The following is an 18,855-nucleotide window of genomic DNA, read 5'->3' as shown; positions in this document are numbered from 1 at the left end:
AATGTGTAGCGAGAATTTTGAAATGTGTAGTGAGTATTTTGTAATGTGTAGTGAGTATTTTGAAATGTGTAGCGAGTATTTTGAAATGTGTAGCGAGTATTTTGAAATGTGTAGTGAGTATTTTGAAATGTGTAGCGAGTATTTTGAAATGTGTAGTGAGTATTTTGAAATGTGTAGTATGATTTTGAGTGATGTTTTCTTATTGTTTGTTATGTTTTCTAAATTATTTTCTGGTGACCCGTACCGGCCACCGTATTTAGCAGCTTACAGCTATGTTACAGATTCCATAAAGTACATGCTTTTCTGATTAACCTACTTTAAGTGATGCAAGATCAAAAATAAAGTTTTAAAAGTATTGCTATCAGGCTATTAGACTCACTAAACACAAAAATTACTTTGATTCAATGTTTTGACCACTCTTTCTACAAGGTCACTCCACATAGGATAAGTGAAGTCCATTCTTTACTTTGGAAGAGTAGAATTCTGAAATTTCTCTTTTTAAATATAGAAGGACAACATTTTTTTGGTTTTGTAGAACCTACACTAAGCATTAAAGTGCTTGCTCACTTACTTCTAACAGAGGATCTTGTCTCTATTACATACTGATGTCCCAAAACCATCTTTAATGGCTGTTTCCATGCATTGATTATATAAAGAATGACTTCAAAAATAATTCAGATATTCTTTATTTTAAATCAACATTATAAACTTTTATCAAAGGACACAGAGTAAATTAGGAAATTAGTATGTATAGATGAGAATCATAACTACATTTCTTGTTGAGAAATATATATACAGGATCACTTTTTCAATCAATGTGCCAGAACTCTTTCACTCTCCTTTTCATGGTATGACAAAGACAACTTTTATCTATGAAAGTCCTCGCTAATCTTCGTTCTCTGTTGTTCATTCATCACAACCAACACTGACACACGTTATCTTAGTTTATATTTTAGGTAGTGTAAAGACTGTTCTTGTTCTCTGTTGTTCATTCATCACCACCTACACTGACACATGTTACCTTAGTTTATATTTTAGGTAGTGTAAAGACTGTTTTCGTTCTCTGTTGTTCATTCATTATTACCTACACTGACACACGTTATCTTAGTTTATATTTTAGGTAGTGTAAAGACTGTTCTTGTTGTCTGTTGGTCATTCATCATTACCTACACTGACACATGTTATCTTAGTTTATATTTTAGGTAGTGTAAAGACTGTTCTTGTTCTCTGTTGGTCATTCATCACCACCTACACTGACACATGTTATCTTAGTTTATATTTTAGGAAGTGTAAAGACTGTTCTTGTTCTCTGTTGGTCATTCATCATTACCTACACTGACACATGTTATCTTAGTTTATATATTAGGAAGTGTAAAGACTGTTCTTGTTCTCTGTTGGTCATTCATCATTACCTATACTGACACATGTTATCTTAGTTTATATTTTAGGTAGTGTAAAGACTGTTCTCGTTCTCTGTTGGTCATTCATCATTACCTACACTGACACATGTTATCTTAGTTTATATTTTAGGTAGTGTAAAGACTGTTTTCGTTCTCTGTTGTTCATTCATCACTAAATACATTGACACACGTTATCTTAGTTTATATTTTAGGTAGTGTAAAGATTATCTTCGTTCTCTGTTGTTCATTCATCACAACCTACACTGACACACGTTATCTTAGTTTATATTTTAGGTAGTGTAAAGACTGTTCTTGTTCTCTGTTGTTCATTCATCACCACCTACACTGACACATGTTACCTTAGTTTATATTTTAGGTAGTGTAAAGACTGTTCTTGTTCTCTGTTGTTCATTCATCACCACCTACACTGACACATGTTACCTTAGTTTATATTTTAGGTAGTGTAAAGACTGTTCTTGTTCTCTGTTGTTCATTCATCACTAAGAGAGGCTCATCAGTGTGCAAATTAGTTCAGAAAAACAATGTGCAATTTTTTTGATAAAAGTGTTTCTTTAGAGACATAATCAAATCGATAATTACGTTATTTATTATATAGCACTAATTGCTAAATTAATATTTTTAAACGTGAACAAATTCATGATTTACAACAGTGTTTTTCGTTACAACCGCAGATTTTTGCACATCGTTTGAAAAAGTGATGTGCAATTGTTTTCATTTTAGCTAAAACGATGTGCAAATTGCACATTGCACACCGTTAATTCGCACACTGCTCATCCCAAGGCACAAGACTTCCCAGAACATCCTAACCAGTACAAAAAGTACAAATTGTTTAAAGGTTGAAAAAAGTATAGAATAGAAGTCGGTCAAATAGCCATTCTTTGACATGACAGTTACATCATAGTATAGATGACATTTGTGGTATCTGGTGCAAGGTTTGATTTCAAAATTATTAGGTGGTTTAGCTCCTACTCCTAGTGTGTTGCAACTGTTTTAGGTAGTATAAAGATTTCATTCTCTATTGTTCATTCATTATTCTCTATTGTTCAGCCTACACAGAAAAATGTCATCAGTTCATATTTTAGAGTAGAGATGGTAAATTCAATTATTTTTTTGTCCTCTTACAATAATTTCATGACTTCTGAAGCGCTCATATTTCTGTGATGGTGATGTTAAAGGCCCGTGGCTACCACCATAATCCATTTGTTCATTTTGAGCATAATTCTGTTGGCCTTGGCCACGTCTATACTCATTTTTGGGTCGCTTTTGTTGAAAAAATGTCTTTTTGCTATGGTGACTTAAGTCTGAAAAGCCTTGCCTAAAACATATAAAATAAAGACTTTAACCTGACCCATGTGATTTTTGACTGGATAATTAATTATTATGTATAGCAAATGAAGAACACAGTCACAATGCAATTGCTTAAACAGTAAACCAAATATCTGGAAATGCACATCAGCTAGAACATCAGCAAAAATATCATCAATAAAAAATGCAAATGTTGAGAATGATTTCCATGAAAGACTATGCAATCACAAACCGTTTCTTATAATCCTTGTTGCAATTTCTCATTTGACCAAGACTTATCTAAAATTCAAACAATCAAATAAAAGTCTTGAAATCATGAATTGCCTACAGCATTCAAGTACATATCACTGTATTGGATTTGATAAAATAAAAACTATCTTGAAGTTACTTTGTGTCTGATAGTAACATTACTTTGTACAAAGTGTAAAAAGCAAGAAAAACAACAGCCAAATGACATATAAAAAAACCTTTTTTTAGTAATAACATTAAAGAATATTGTAATTCCTGTGTCTGATTGCAGTTTAAAAAAAAATTTATTTACATCAATATAAAGCCAATGATTCCAAATTTAATAAAATGAGAATGAATGATTTCAAATGAAAATTATATTTAAGTAAAGATACATTTTACACACCTGTAAATTTACATTTTCAATTGGGTTACATGAAAGCGAGTCTACTGCTGATTTAGCCATTTCTTCTTTAGGAAATCGAACAAACCTGCAGTGTGCACACAATTAATAAGTAAGAGAATGAAAGACATCGAGAATAATTTCTTATACAACAAAACTATCTAAAATAGTTCCAATAGTTGATAAAACAATATCTTGAGACACTACACTCACGCATACTGGTATCCATGGAATGATTCTACTCCTGGTCTTAAGTCAATTGATTTGATTTCTCCATATGGTTCAAAAATTTCTCTCAACTTGTCCTGCATCAAAATAAATACAAACTTGTGCAAGAATAAACCTGACAATCTTGCTTTCAAACAAAATAATAACTTGGGCATTTCCTTCAAAAATACAACATCTATGTCCCTTTTTCATTCTTTATTTAACTTTAAGTCTCAACTAGAATTATATTTATGTTTGGATGCATGTGTTTTTGAATATATGTGAATGTATATTAATAAATAAATCAATTAATTCGACATTCACCTCATATTCACATAAAACAACAATCATTATGCACTAAATAATACAATTACATACCGAAGTCCACTCGCCAGGAATTCGGCCAACAAACACTTCGTATGTTATCTGATATGGTTTTCGTTCCCACTCATTTCTTTCTTGATAACGTGAATTTTCGTCGTTTTTTACAAATTTAGAGTCATGATCAACATTTCCAACGGACATTTTTAGTTATTATACGTTCACTATCCAAAAAACATTTTTGTTTTCCTCTTGACTTTCATTCTTGTTTTCCTGTGAACAGTACAGTGAGTACACGTGCGAAATTACGAGCCTGCGTTTGTAAAATGAAATGACCAGTTAATTTTTCCATTACTTCATTTACAATGGATGAAATAAATCTACAGAGAAAAAAAGAAAATTTCGTCAGCAATGATTATATTCTTCTATTATTTATCATTTTATAATCAAGAAAAAAGAATAGAATTTCTTACTAGTGGGCTTAAAATAAATATTCCCTAGCTAGTATTTAGATTTTTTAAACAAGCAATTTTATCCATAATTTTTGCAATGCAACACAGAAATAAATCCAAATTCTTGCCGTAACCAAAATAGGTTGCACAATTTGCATACCCCTCAAAGATGTCCTACTATTAAAATGACAACTTGGTCCCCCAGCACTGGGTGTGGCAATGGTGCTGCGCCCATATATGGTTTGCGCTATCCATTTAGTGAGCCCGCAAACTTTATGAAAAGCGTCAACGATCTTAAAGTTCAGAATTATATAGTGATCTTGTTTTTGTTGCTTAGTAAACATGGCTTGCTAAGTGAAGAATAAACGTTGCTTATTCTTCACTTTGCATGTATTTATTGAACTGACATGACGTTTTCCTTTTTTCTAGAAACTAAAAAAAGTTGTCGATTCTATTTTACGAAGGTTTCATCTGCGATTCATCGTCATCCAGATACTCCAATAAGATGCGAGTTTCCTCATTACTACGTCACAGGCACACGGCCTTGCTATGGAAGAGTCCTTATTCAGAAACTGACATTAGTGATATTGCCATGAAATGGAAAACTGTATTGACAACGCAGGGATGTGAATAATTTTTGATCGAGGTACAATTTATTTAGAAATTGATCTTCAAACTTTTTTCATTATATAACTAATGAACTTTCAATACTTAGGACCTGTATATCTTCATCAAGCAATGGTTTTAAGTTTTGGCGGTTTTACATTTGCTTCTGATCATCTGGAATTTGCTGCAAATCCTGCCACATTACAAACGAATATTATGTTTCATCATATTGAATGTTATGGAAACTTTATCGATTTTCAAGTATTAGTTGGTCAACAATTATCACAAGCCGCAGAAATTAAGGTTAGGGCGGAAAAAAAACAGGACACGTTGTTTGCCTGCGAGGCAGGTTGCCAATTTCCACCTGTTAAGGTAAGTTTAGCAATGAGATGCATTGTTTAATCCTATAAAATTGTGTTTTACTATCTAAAAGATCAAAATATTCAGCGTTGAGTGTTTCTCTACTTCCTTTTTTTTATTGAAATTCGTGCTTTTTAACATCTTTTCTTTACTTAGTTCAGCTGGAATGACGTTTCCAGTAAAAATAACCTCTCCGTCACACCGTTGCTGTATATATCAAAGAATGAAAGTCATCTGTTTACCCTCAAGAATATGGACTTCATTCAACAAGCTTGGAAAGGTTTCTTTTTATTATACATAACATCATTTTCAAAGGTGCCTAGTTCGTCGTTATTTATCTTTTTGTTTTAGATACTCGTTTTCAAAGCAAACAATCTCAGACATATCTACCTGCAACATTTTGGGCCTTTATTGCATTCCTTATCATAGCATTTCATTTGTACTTGGTGAAGTTGATATATTCGGAGTGTTAAAGAGAGACAAGATCTGTACGTTTAGCGCGATAATATCTTTTTTAATTCATGATATTGACCAAAACGTTTCATTTTGAAACTATTTCAAAGTTATAACCCTACATAAGTGGTTGATACACGAGAAAGATTTTGTTTCGTTTTTAATATGAAAATCTTTAACTTGACTTGTTTGTTAGTGAAGTACGATCCTGAAATTGTTTGTCAGTGGGAGGCCAGAGAGAAGGAAATTATGTCAAGAGTCTACCCAGGTACATAATGTCATTCATGGCAAATAGTTTCATTCTTAACAATTCAGTCCATTATATGTTTGTAAATGTAGATCATCCAGGTTGGTATAGTCCTGAGAAGGACTGTTTTTGTTGTTGCTGACTCTGAAGATGACTACAGCTAAGGTTGTCGAAATGTCAGTCAACAACAACAAAAACAGTCCTTCTCAGGACTATACCAACCTGGACAATCTACATTTACAAACATGCGACAATACTCCCGGGTTCAAACCATTTACTTTATCTCCGTTATAGCCAGCAAATATTCTAGCAAGATTTGCACAATCTTTTAACAACAAGAAAAAGGTAAAAAGTTGAACTGAAAAAATTGTCTTCTTATGATATTCATTGTTTTAATTTTGTTGTAATTTCTTTTTCATAGTTACCATCTGGATTGGTCTATAAATTTGATCTTGTCTTTGACATTCTGGAAGATGATGGTAAAGGATCATATTTTTCTGTACCTCGAGATAAAACTTGTTTTAAGCTCCGCCGTTGTGTTCACAAACAAATTCACATTCAGCTAAACCAGTTGTCTAATCGATTACTAATAATGGAAAGGTTAGATTTTTTTTTAGATTGTAATGATTGTTTCATTAATTTAAGTTTATGATTTCTTTATATTTGGCAGGTGTTTTGGTGTTTTAATTTGTCCTGGTCGAAACGTAACTCAGTCTGACATGAACTTACTGGAAAAAGTTAGAATAGAGAATTTTTGGTGTTTTGTCTATCGATTTCTGTTAAAAGTATGGATCTATTTATATTTTTGTTTAGGTTTCCATGGAAAGCACTGACAATGGCCGTACATATCTTGTTTCGGGAATCTGGGACCCAGAAAGAGAGGATACTTTAGTGTTGAACACCGAGACAAAGAAAAGTATGTAATTGTAAAAGTTATTGTTAGGATATATCTCCTCTAGATGATGAAACATTGTTTTGTTTGATTTTTATAGATTTTGTTGTACACATGACTGTAGCTGTTGATTTTGTGGTATCAGGCATCAGTAAACCTGTCCGCTTTCTTAAAGAGCTTGGCATTAAAGTCTTTCCATCCAATGAAAGGTTCTGGAATCCAAGTCGTCCAAAGATTAAAGAACAGTATACTCTTGAACTTAAAATGGTTTGTTTTATGATGCACACTCTTTTCAAAGTTTTACATTCACAAATACCAAGTTTTGTTTTTGTACATACTACTACAGTGATTGCCACATTTGTCTGCAGGCAAAAGATGATAAGGAAAGTGAGAAATCTTATGAAGTTTTGAGTCTTAAATGCTCAACACAACACCACGAGATCAAAGAAATATTAACATCTCATCCAGGTATAATTATGTTAAATTATTATGAAATTTTATGTTTTTTCACATTTTATTCTTACAGACTGAACAAAATTATCAGTGTTTATTCCAGGGATTAATCCACAATGGTTTATTGTGTGTGTGTTTGTTGGGGTTAGGGAGGTGTGCTCTAGTTTGGATTAAATTTTAGTGGCTACTTGTTGACCTTGCATGTCTAAAATTTTTGTTAAATTTGGTAAGAATTTTATAATTGGGAGATTTTTGGAAGTATGCCCACCTATAAAAAATCAAATTTATTTTTCCTTAATTTTTTTTTGTTTTAGTATTCAGTTTGGAAACTTGCAGCCCTTCGCAACTCTTCCCTAAATCCCTCCTGTTTTATTCTTTGTTTAATAAGATCGTGTGTTTAATGACGATTCATTTACGTTCATAAAGATGATGACGTAGACGATGATAACGATGCTACTGATAAACCATTAATGTCAGGATCTGGTGAAGTTCTTCGTGAATGTTCATCTGAAGAATTAGATAATTGGTCTGAAATAATGACAAAATGGAGAGATGTTGAAAATCGTCCGAAGCACTTAAAAAAACTTATACGAAAACAGGTAATTCATCACGATCTAATGCTCACTTGTTGTAACCTCATCATATACATACAGTTTTTAGTATGTTTACATTGTATTTAATGTCAGGGTGTTCCTGAGCCACTGAGAGCCAAAGTTTGGCAGATGTTGGTGTGTCTGGATGACACAAATGATCTTATTGAGAGTTATAAAGATCTTATACGAAGGGTTTGTATTTCTTTGGAGGCTTTCTGACGTAGTTGATCATGTGTTGTGATGTAATTGAACACGTGTTGTGATGTAATTGATCATGTGTTGGGATGTAATTGATCATGTGATCACAGGAATCGCCGACTGAAAAAGTTATAAAGTGGGATATTCATCGCACGTTTCCTGGGCACGAGTATTTTCGATCAAGTGAAGGTGAAGGTCAAGAAAACCTTGAGAAAATTTGTCGGGTATGCAAAAAAACATAGTTTATTTTGGTTACGTATTTACAGCTTATAAGAAGAAGATAGAAAACTTTGTACAAAACTTTTATGATTTTAGGCATATTCTGTATATGATGACGAAGTAGGTTATTGTCAAGGAATGTCATATCTTGCTGCTGTACTTTTACTTCATGTAAGTATTTTGACATGTCGTAAAATCTTTTACCGTCAACACTCACTTGCTACGTATGTCTGACATTAGCTTCCGGAGGAGCAAGCGTTTGGTGTTTTTGTCAAGATTATGTACAATTACGGTCATCGAGAATTATTTCTTGATGGTTTTGAAAAACTTAACGAGAGATTCTTTGTTTTGGAAAGAATTGTCGAGGTTTGCCAACCCTCGTTTCATTGTTTTCCAATACGTCATCAATCACGTGATTAACACGATCCACCTTCTTTGATATGTTGTAGGAATTTTTACCTGATCTTTACAGTCATTTTGTTGAGAATAAAATAGAACCTCATATGTTCGGTTCACAATGGTTTTTAACACTGTTTACTGCTAAATTTCCTCTTTCCTTGGTTTACCGTGTCATCGACTTATATCTGAGTGAGGTTAGTTGTAAAACTTTGCCATGGTTGTGTATAGCATGTGTATAGCATGTGTATAGCATGACTAACTTGTTTGTTTATCATCAGGGTCAACAGTGCATTTATCAAATTGCGACGGCTCTATTGAAGGTATTGAAGAAGTTTATTGAACTTTCTTATTTATTCCTAAATTTTTCCGTGACAATAATGTCCTAAGTAATTTACAAAATCTTCCTTTTCAACTTCAAGGTTGCCAAGAAAGACTTGCTACAGCTCAGTTTTGAAGGAATGTTGAAGTACTTTCGCGTGTCACTTCCCAAGAGATTTATCAGCGAGGATGAACAAAGTATCTTTATAAATGTGACTCTTTCCTACAAAGTAAGCGCTCCTCAAACTTTTAACTACCTTCTCACCTCTTGCGCATGCGTCGTATGTTTTTACCTTTTTTGGTGTATTGAATTATTCTTACAGAGTGTTGTAAAAAAGTTGAAAAGGTACGAAGAATTGTATGAATTGAAGAAAGAAAGAGAGAAAGAAAATGAGAACCCAGTGGAGAGACTGAAGGTTTTTTCTCGTGTAGTTATAAACATGTACCTTTTCAACAAAAGTTATCATTCAGCTTTCTTTTGTCTAAATTCTTTTAGCGTGAGAATAAACAGCTGATGCTTGCGAATATCAGACTTGAACATGAAAACGATTCTCTTGCACATGAGCTTGTTTCAAATAAGATTTCGCTTCGAGAAAAGTTGGATAAGGTAATTCAAAATTTTATCGTTTTTATCGTCAGTTTGCTGGTACTATTCCTTTACGATAAAGAATTCAACTATGCAATGTTGTCATGTGACCACTACATGGTTTTCTCATGGATTTAAAGGCTGAAGAACGTGCGGACGATTATCTTCGAGAAATGGAAATTTTGCAAAAGAAAATTCCAGAACTTGAAGACGAAAACGAGAAACTTCGTGCAGAGAACATTCGTGTAAGCAATGAAATGTTTTGCATTTTGTTTATGTAATTTGTGTAAATGCTCGTTATTTTTATAAATGTAGGTGAAGGATTTATTGCGTAAGAATGACGATGAAAGTGTGGCTACAAAATTACGATATGAGTCTGTTATTGAGGAGTACAAGAAGGTAAATTGTTCCCAATCAATCATCAACATATTTTAGAGGAAGAATAACGTTTGTTTTACATTTGTCTGTTTCGCATTGATGTTCTTTTATAAAAGGAATAAAAGATGTTTTTGGTGTTTGCAATGGCTTATGCAAACCTCGATGATGTTTGTAAGAACTCTCGAGCAGGTGCAACCCTCGACCTTCGGACTTGAACTTGCACTGATCTGCTCTCGAGTTCTCCCAGAGGTCTCCTCGGTTTGCATAACCCTGTGCAAACAAAGTGAACATCTTTTTATTTCTTAACACAAATCTCGCCCGTCATGAATTTTTTTAGTCTAGCCGTATTTACTTGTTCATGTTTACGTATTTAGGATGTTATTCTTCGTTTTAATCGTCTTTAATGATGTCTATGATATAGACTTGTCAAATGGTTGTAAATAATTCTTTACATGTGTTTCCATTGTAGATATGCTCAAATCTGGACGAGCGCAGCGAAGAACTGAAGTCAAATTTAGAGCAAGAACTGCGAGAAATCTTGGTAAATTATTAATTACGTAGTTATACGTACCTAAGTATAATTTTAAACGTAGAAAACTACGTAATAATTTTAAACGTAGAAAACTACGTAATAATTTTAAAGGTAGAAAACTACGTAATAATTTTAAACGTTGAAAACTACGTAATAATTTTAAACGTAGAAAACTACGTAATAATTTTAAACGTAGAAAACTACGTAATAATTTTAAACGTAGAAAACTACGTAATAATTTTAAACGTAGAAAACTACGATAAACTGTTTACTTTCATGGTATAACATCCTTAATTTTAGAAAAGAATCAGTTCGTGTACGAACTGTTCAGAAATATTCACGGACAACGACGATACATTGTCAGGTAAGAAGTTTAAGTCAAGTGTAAAGATAGTGGACGCTGACCAGCGCATGAAAGAACTGGAACTAGAGTTAGCGCAGACTAAATTATCATTGGTCGAAGCTGAATGTAACGTGCAAGATCTTGAACATCGTCTGTCGAACTTCATGTCAGCGGTAGCAGCTGAAGAAAGCAAGCCGTGGTTTAGAAGGTCTAAGGTAGGCACACCTTCAAGAAAATAATCTTGTGGTTGAGGAGAGATTGAAGAACAACTATGAACATGGGATGATAATTGTGTATATTGGTGGTATTTATTATCCAATGGTTCATCTAAGAAAAACACAAACTGTACAGTAAAGTATACATTAAGTTATTTAATCTAATGACATGATTTAGGGTGAAATATACAGGTCGCACTCTCGTTTAGCTTTGATCATTACATGTAAAAATCTTTACTGAAATCAATCTTCTTCTATCGAAAGTCTCGATTTCAAAGCCCTAATATCATTCAATATTATAACATGGTTTTGGAAACAAGATTTTGATGTCTTATACTCAATAAAATGATTTCATAAAGAGTTGAAGATGTCACTTAAGAAATCTATCATGAAGAGACATATTGTCGAGAGTAAAAACTGTTCACGAAAACTCTTCTCGCTATGATGAATTTTTACTGACGTTTTCACTGTCTGAATTGTTCTTCTTGGTAGCCGTACGTTTGAATCTAGGTATACCACTTTCCCGACGGGAATGTAATCTGTAAAAATACGATGGAGGTAAGACTTTACAACCATTTCCTTTACATATTGTGTTTACATACGATGGAGGTAAGATTTTACAACCATTTTTCACATATTGTGATACGATGGAGGTAAGATTTTACAACCATTTCCCTTTCACATATTGTGTTTACATACGATGGAGGTAAGATTTTACAACCATTTCCCTTTACATATTGTGTTTACATACGATGGAGGTAAGATTTTACAACCATTTCCCTTTCACATATTGTGTTTACATACGATGGAGGTAAGATTTTACAACCATTTCCCTTTCACATATTGTGTTTATACGATGGAGGTAAGATTTTACAACCATTTCCCTTTCACATATTGTGTTTACATACGATGGAGGTAAGATTTTACAACCATTTCCCTTTCACATATTGTGTTTACATACGATGGAGGTAAGATTTTACAACCATTTCCCTTTCACATATTGTGTTTACATACGATGGAGGTAAGATTTTACAACCATTTCCCTTTCACATATTGTGTTTACATACGATGGAGGTAAGATTTTACAACCATTTCCTTTTCACATATTGTGTTTACATACGTAAAGAGCCGTGCGACTTTGTTTCAAAGGAATTTCAACGTATGTGACGTTGCAGCAATATATGTAGTTGACAATATTTGGAACTTAGTAATTTTGTGGTTTGGGTAAAGACAATTGTCAATCGCATTAAAGGACAATAATATACGTACTGTTTATGGCGTTTCTGAGTGAGATCAGGAACCGAGTTGGATAGACGTCTATTCAATAAACTTAATCTACTTTTCGTTTTATCTCTGTTTATCCCACTATCGTCGTTAACAGTCTGTTGAGGTTGGTTGATTGCATCATCTGAGATACTAATCTCCTTTGATTTTGCTAATGACGGTCGTTCTTGTACATCTTTCTCGCTATTATGAAAAATATGGTAAGAAATTCATTTCAGACATTTACTTATCATGAACAACATCTTTACAACATACATCACGAATTTGGAGGGATGAGAAAGATGCCATGATTGGGTTTACAACAAAATATCGAATGCCGTTTACTGAACCATCGTTTTTGCCCATACTTGTGTCCAACTCTACTCCTATCCAAAGACTAAAGATACAAACATTATTTATTATAAATTGTCTAGTTACAACGGTCATTCCTACCACAACTTACCCGGATGAAAACTGTGTTTCACCAACATATCTAGTGATACCTCTTCTCCTGTTATCATTCAACATAACAAGTCTATCCCCGACCTAATTATAAACCATAAAGAAATATTTTATGGAGAAACATAAAAACCGTGAAAAATGAATTTCTACACCATTATGTGAACACCTTGATGTTCGTGTTTTCCTCTGTTTTCTGTGTAGGTTGAGGTGAAGGTGACCGGGAAGAAGAACGAGAGCCTGGTAACGAACCACTTGTCGAACGTTTGGAAGGTACGATACGTGTGAGGTTCGTGTTAAGTTTAACAGAGTTAGGTCGTGTTTTTATCGCATGATTATGTGGTTTCGGTATGGAGATTTTAGAAACAGGACAAAATAATCCTAAAAGACAACATTTATCATGTTCAATTAACCATACGAATGACAAACATAAATATTCTACTTTATACCGTGTTTTGGTTTACAGTGAAAGTAGTTTTTCCCGCCTACTGATCCATCGTTCTTTCCAACTGGATCGTTGAGTTCAACTCCAGCCCACTGACCTTTAGCGAAATCTGTACTGCCACAGTATCGTAATATACCCATCTAAAATAAAAAACTAAAACCTGTGACGTATGAACCTTGATGAAAACCTTTGACGTCTGAACCTTGATGAAAACCTGTGATGTGTGAACCTTGAAAAAATTGTGACGTCTGAACCCTGATGAAAACCTTTGACGTCTGAACTTTAATGAAAACCATCGACGTATGAACCTTGATGAAAACCTGTGACGTATGAACCCTGATGAAAACCTTTGACGTCTGAACTTTGATGAAAACCTTTGACGTCTGAACCTTGATGAAAACCTTTGACGTCTGAACTTTGATGAAAACCTTTGACGTATGAACCTTGATGAAAACCTTTGACGTATGAACCCTGATGAAAACCTGCGACGTCTGAACCTTGATGAAAACCTTTGACGTCTGAACCTTGATGAAAACCTTCGACGTCTGAACCTTGATGAAAACCTTTGACGTCTGAACCTTGATGAAAACCTTTGACGTCTGAACCTTGATGAAAACCTTTGACGTCTGAACCTTGATGAAAACCTTTGACGTCTGAACCTTGATGAAAACCTTTGACGTCTGAACTTTGATGAAAACCTTTGACGTATGAACCTTGATGAAAACCTTCGACGTCTGAACCTTGATGAAAACCTTTGACGTCTGAACCTTGATGAAAACCTTTGACGTCTGAACCTTGATGAAAACCTTTGACGTCTGAACCTTGATGAAAACTTTGACGTCTGAACCTTGATGAAAACCTTTGACGTCTGAACTTTGATGAAAACCTTGACGTATGAACCTTGATGAAAACCTTTGACGTATGAACCCTGATGAAAACCTGCGACGTATAAACCTTGATGAAAACCTTTGACGTATGAACCTTGATGAAAACCTGTGACGTATGAACCTTGATGAAAACCTGTGACGTCTGAACTTTGATGAAAACCTGTGATGTGAACTTTTAACAAAACTGTGACTTGTGATTTCCTCACAAGAATTGTGTTAACAAACCTTAGTGCCACCAACTATAACGTGATCACCAATTTTCAATCCAATTATATCCGACATATTTACAGATGAATCCTGGCAACGATTGAGAAATATATAAAACGCAGTTGAAATCACGCGATGTGAGAACTAAGAAATGTTGTTCTAAGAAACTTACTGTAGCTGACTCCATCCCTGATTCACTACCACTTGTCTCGGCCTCATTTAGTAATCTTCTTAGTTTGTTGGCAATAACTAACGATGGCGAAGAACGCTCAAAAGTATTTGCTAAAAGGTGATTTCAATACCTTGTTACTACACTCATCAAACACGTAAATGTGTTATCACACTCAATCTGATAGGTTGGTGAGGTAAGCAACATACATAACACAACAGATGAGTTTACCTTCTGGGATTGTATTTAATGCTGTTCTATTCTGATCATCTTTGACAAATGCATTGGCGCCATGTTGCAGCTATTTGAAGAGTTAACAGTACATCATGACTGACATGAAATCTTTACATTACTCCAAGATGATTTTAAAATCGAATTAAATGAAAACCTAGCGACTTACCAAACACTTGGCAGAGTCCAAACACAGATTGCTCGCGGCTATATGAAGTATTGTTCCATTATCAAACCCAGAACTAGTGGCGTCAATATCTGAGAAGGCAAAAACGATCCACCATCACATTCATACAAATATATAAATTTTTAATATCCCCACCTCTACCACCGCTGGCTTTTAACAGTACTCTGATCACGGGCGCACAGTTAAAGAAAGCAGAATAATGTATGGGAAGCATGTCCGTCCATCGACATCTTATAGAAGGATCTGCTCCCTATAGTAAATCCATTATTTTATAACGTAACTCCGATACTAGAAGAAAACTTTAAAAAAAATGTGTTGTATCGATGAATAGATGAAACAATTGGCAATGTCGTGGATGTCATTAATAGCGTTCCAGTTACCTGAGAAATGAGTTCAGTAACCAAAGCAGTTGCATTATCAACATCACCAATACCCACTGTAAGAAAAAAACGTTTCTAAAGTACATTAAGCATACACAGGTATGCTAAAGTAATTTATCTCACCAGATCCAGATTTACAAGCATAATGAAGTAACGTCATGTCAGTTAAACCATCGCGGTCATTGATACCTCCACCACGTCGTGTTATCTGAATGGTAAATACATTACGTCATCATCTTGGGTTATTTAATCTTCCCCATCTTATCTCTCTATCGCTTATTCTTTAGAAAATGGAGTATTTAAAGCGTGATTAACGTATCTAAGATCACAGAAATATGTATTCATCCAACCTCGTGAACAAATTTTTCCAAATTTTTTTGCACTTGCGGTACCCATTGTCTCACGATAGCGAATATTTCGGATATGGATGTGTCCTCCCTGAAATTCGTGGTAAAAGCTCAATGGGAATCATAAATTACGGTTCTACAACGGTAGTTTTAGATTTCCTACGTGGGAGTAATGTAATCATAAAGAAAATAGCGACATCGTTTACCATTTTTATGAGCACTGGGTAAATATTTTACTGGTAAATTTTTTAAAGAATTATCACACATAAATTCCTCCATTTCAAAGTTGTGTACTGTTTAGGAAGTGAAGAATTATTTTCAGCGAGAACACTTCAAGGAGATGCACAACGAAGGTTAGTATAAAATGTCTTTTAAGTGTAGAAATGAAAAGTTGTTGTAAAAAATGTTGTCAGCATTGTACATACTTTGACAAAATCTCCATACAACCTTCACAGTCTGGATCAAAAAATGTTGGTTCATTTTTCGGGCACTGAAAGAAAAGCTCTTCATTGAATGGAGGGAAGATAAAAGGGTGTCCTAACCAGTAGCATTTTGCTTCCTTAATCAAGTAAATACAAAAACTAAATCTGATTCTCATTGGATAATTAAATCATTTAAATGTCGATTCCTGAATTAAATACAGCCCCTATCTTCCTTATGAATATCTATTTACTATATAATTATTAACCTGTTATTTAGCAAACCAAAAGTAAGCACCCGAAATGACAATGTTCTATCATAGCAACTGAGATCTAAATACATATTTATTTCTTTAAGAAAATAACATGAAAAAAATACAACACCTTATCACAAGTAGGAAAATCAGTGATCGGATGAACAACTGATGTCCTCCTCTATAACAAACATTAAGTGCAGGTATATTGGTAAAAACAGGTTGTGTACAAATTCAGCATACACAAGTCTCGGGATATGACAAAAGAAGGCAGACATGAAATTTTACATCAAGCATTTTGCCATAAATTCAAGACATGATGCACCTATGACACATACATTTATTATACAAAATATTTAGCAAAAGTGATGGTGTTTCATAGCATTTTATCATTATGACAACTAAAATATACTTCAATTTCATGATTTAAGTTCATGACCTAGTTTCATGTATAAGTTCACAAGAAGTTATCTTGTAAAGAAATAATTTCAAATTACCCGCTACATAAATACATTATAGGAACAATGATGTATTTGAGTCATTTCACGATGCGTATGAATGTTTACAAACCTTTTCTGGCATTCTTGTAAGTTTTAGTGTTCTACATAGTAATTTTAGGTAAATAAGTTACAACAAAACAGTGTTTTTTCTTTGACGAAAAGAAATTCATAATAGTTTATTAGTTCTTTTATGACAACTTTAAATGATCTGCGTTGTTTACAGAAGTCTGAGAACTAATTATCTCACACAGTGATCTCTAAAGGCTGAGACCATTGAGTTCTATAAGACCTGGAGGGGAAACGTCAACAAAATTACTATAAATTATCAGCGCGCGGCCGCGTGGTCAAAAACATGGCGGATTTTGGTTGTCAAAGTCAGCAAAAGACGCGGGCTCACTTATGAAATTTTTTCGCCCACCCGGATTTGACAACCACAATTGCGATTATATAAAATATCAATGCCAAGCACAAAAACTTTAGAAATTTTATCTTTAAAACATGCTGCAAACTTGTTTGGTATACGGATGCTGAAGTAATGCCAGAAAAGGAAACATTTCATGACACCGGTAAGCAACGTAAGATTGTTTACTATTTAAAGTGTTCAGTGTTTTGTTTTAAGTCAATACTTGATGTGATGGCATATTTTGTGAATGTTTTACTCCTAAGTTATAATTTAAGTTATGTTTATCCAGTCTTATTTGTTCTTTACTTAATCGCTTGCTAGACGAGGCAAAGCAACCAGTTCTTATCGAGATATGCATATCTTAAAACTCCTTGTTTCAACTGAGTTGAAATGGAGGATTTTTTCATGATATTTTCTGAAAATATGAAGCAAATATTAAGGACAGAGCTGTATTGAAATCAAATGCAGCAGGATTAATTAATGAGCTCTTTGGTACATGTTGTACAATAAAAATTACCTGTATTAAACAGCTAGCCTGGACAATTTGACAGATTTGGACAAGCATGATGATGGTGTGTAAAGGTTTGCTTTATGCTAAAAGTTTTATAAATGCCATCTGGTGTTTCTGTAAATGAATTGTTTGTTACACAGTGTAGTAAACAGGTTAGTACATCAAAATCAAGAAAAACTACTTTGTTCAATAATGTGCCAAATTTTGTTCCTACCTTGAAATATTTGCTCAAGAAAAGCTTATCATGACATGCATGAAACATTAAATACAGTACTGCATCATCTGACAAAATCCATACGTTTTTCAATTCCAGGTGATTAAAAATTCACATAAGATGCATTGGTTGCAATGAAGTTGAATGTGGAAGAAGCAAAAATTGATGGCAAAGAACTTTTTATGTCTTTTGAAGAATTACGATATCATTTAAAAGAATAAGAGTAGCAATCTAGTAAAAGAAGCCACATCTGCCTTCAACATGAGACTTTTCCAATTATATGTATAGTTACTTTGTACAAAATATTATTTTAGATAAACTTGATTTTTAAGTCATTCACTCATATTTTTACCAAAAGACAAAAAGAAAAATTCAACGGCATAATGTAAAATTCAAAAATTTGTCAAGTTGTTTGAACCTAGAAAAAATTAGTATAAGTAACTGTAATTTGTAAGGAAACAAAAGAAAAGTAGTGCAAGAAGGTTAGCATTTTTGAGAATTAATAAGTTCTTGACATACATTACACAAGGCCATAATATCATAAATAATGTCTGTATAATAACAATTATACAACCTGCTAAATATCTTCACCTACATTACAATTATCTTAACAGGTTTGCCTTCATGCAGCAATAAGAAAAGTGTTATGTCAGAGAAACCAATGCACTTTGATTTAAGAAATAGTATTTTAAATGGGAAATTAATGTAGTTCTGTTCAGTAGTAGATCCATGGTTGTCAATAACAATCCAATTTCTAATATCTTGGCTCAAAACAGAACCAGCAACATGATTATAGAATTTCTGAATTTCGTTCTTTTGCTCTTCTAGTTCAAGATATTTTCCTCATAAG

General features: G+C 33.6%; 4 protein-coding genes across 4 annotated transcripts; 2 read left to right on the top strand and 2 right to left on the bottom strand.

Annotated features, from left to right (window-relative positions):
* Positions 1-2,249: 2,249 nt before the first annotated feature.
* Positions 2,250-4,199, bottom strand: LOC124455149 (poly(U)-binding-splicing factor rnp-6-like). The gene is made up of 5 exons (XM_047005870.1): positions 3,943-4,199; positions 3,571-3,662; positions 3,361-3,445; positions 2,959-3,005; positions 2,250-2,736 (listed from the first exon to the last, which is right to left on the bottom strand). Exons 1-5 carry the CDS (start codon positions 4,087-4,089, stop codon positions 2,520-2,522), a joined length of 588 nt encoding a protein of 195 aa, XP_046861826.1. The 5' UTR covers positions 4,090-4,199; the 3' UTR covers positions 2,250-2,519.
* Positions 4,200-5,033: 834 nt separating this feature from the next.
* On the top strand, positions 5,034-5,940 carry LOC124455252 (uncharacterized protein KIAA2013-like). The gene is made up of 3 exons (XM_047005942.1): positions 5,034-5,315; positions 5,460-5,583; positions 5,655-5,940. Exons 1-3 carry the CDS (start codon positions 5,034-5,036, stop codon positions 5,774-5,776), a joined length of 528 nt encoding a protein of 175 aa, XP_046861898.1. The 3' UTR covers positions 5,777-5,940.
* On the top strand, positions 5,825-11,559 carry LOC124455250 (rab GTPase-activating protein 1-like). Its single transcript, XM_047005941.1, has 22 exons — positions 5,825-5,865; positions 5,958-6,024; positions 6,298-6,348; positions 6,425-6,603; positions 6,674-6,740; positions 6,817-6,919; positions 6,996-7,162; positions 7,264-7,363; positions 7,775-7,947; positions 8,035-8,133; positions 8,250-8,363; positions 8,455-8,529; positions 8,599-8,724; positions 8,808-8,951; positions 9,036-9,077; positions 9,177-9,305; positions 9,399-9,491; positions 9,572-9,682; positions 9,802-9,906; positions 9,977-10,060; positions 10,509-10,580; positions 10,872-11,559. The coding sequence occupies exons 1-22, from the start codon at positions 5,825-5,827 to the stop codon at positions 11,151-11,153; spliced, it is 2,424 nt and encodes an 807-aa protein (XP_046861897.1). The 3' UTR covers positions 11,154-11,559.
* Positions 11,560-11,568: 9 nt separating this feature from the next.
* On the bottom strand, positions 11,569-16,970 carry LOC124455249 (CAP-Gly domain-containing linker protein 4-like). The gene is made up of 17 exons (XM_047005940.1): positions 16,948-16,970; positions 16,508-16,558; positions 16,130-16,194; positions 15,708-15,795; positions 15,481-15,565; positions 15,358-15,413; positions 15,113-15,227; positions 14,960-15,048; positions 14,791-14,860; positions 14,563-14,672; positions 14,409-14,480; positions 13,301-13,436; positions 13,021-13,232; positions 12,856-12,938; positions 12,640-12,789; positions 12,399-12,596; positions 11,569-11,668 (listed from the first exon to the last, which is right to left on the bottom strand). Exons 1-17 carry the CDS (start codon positions 16,957-16,959, stop codon positions 11,569-11,571), a joined length of 1,692 nt encoding a protein of 563 aa, XP_046861896.1. The 5' UTR covers positions 16,960-16,970.
* Positions 16,971-18,855: the final 1,885 nt, after the last annotated feature.

This window comes from Xenia sp. Carnegie-2017, unplaced genomic scaffold (assembly GCF_021976095.1).
Source record: "Xenia sp. Carnegie-2017 unplaced genomic scaffold, XeniaSp_v1 HiC_scaffold_30, whole genome shotgun sequence".
Taxonomy (NCBI): domain Eukaryota; kingdom Metazoa; phylum Cnidaria; class Anthozoa; order Malacalcyonacea; family Xeniidae; genus Xenia; species Xenia sp. Carnegie-2017.
The sequence above is the reverse complement of the archived record's forward strand: the minus strand, read 5'-3'. Positions and strand labels throughout refer to the sequence as shown.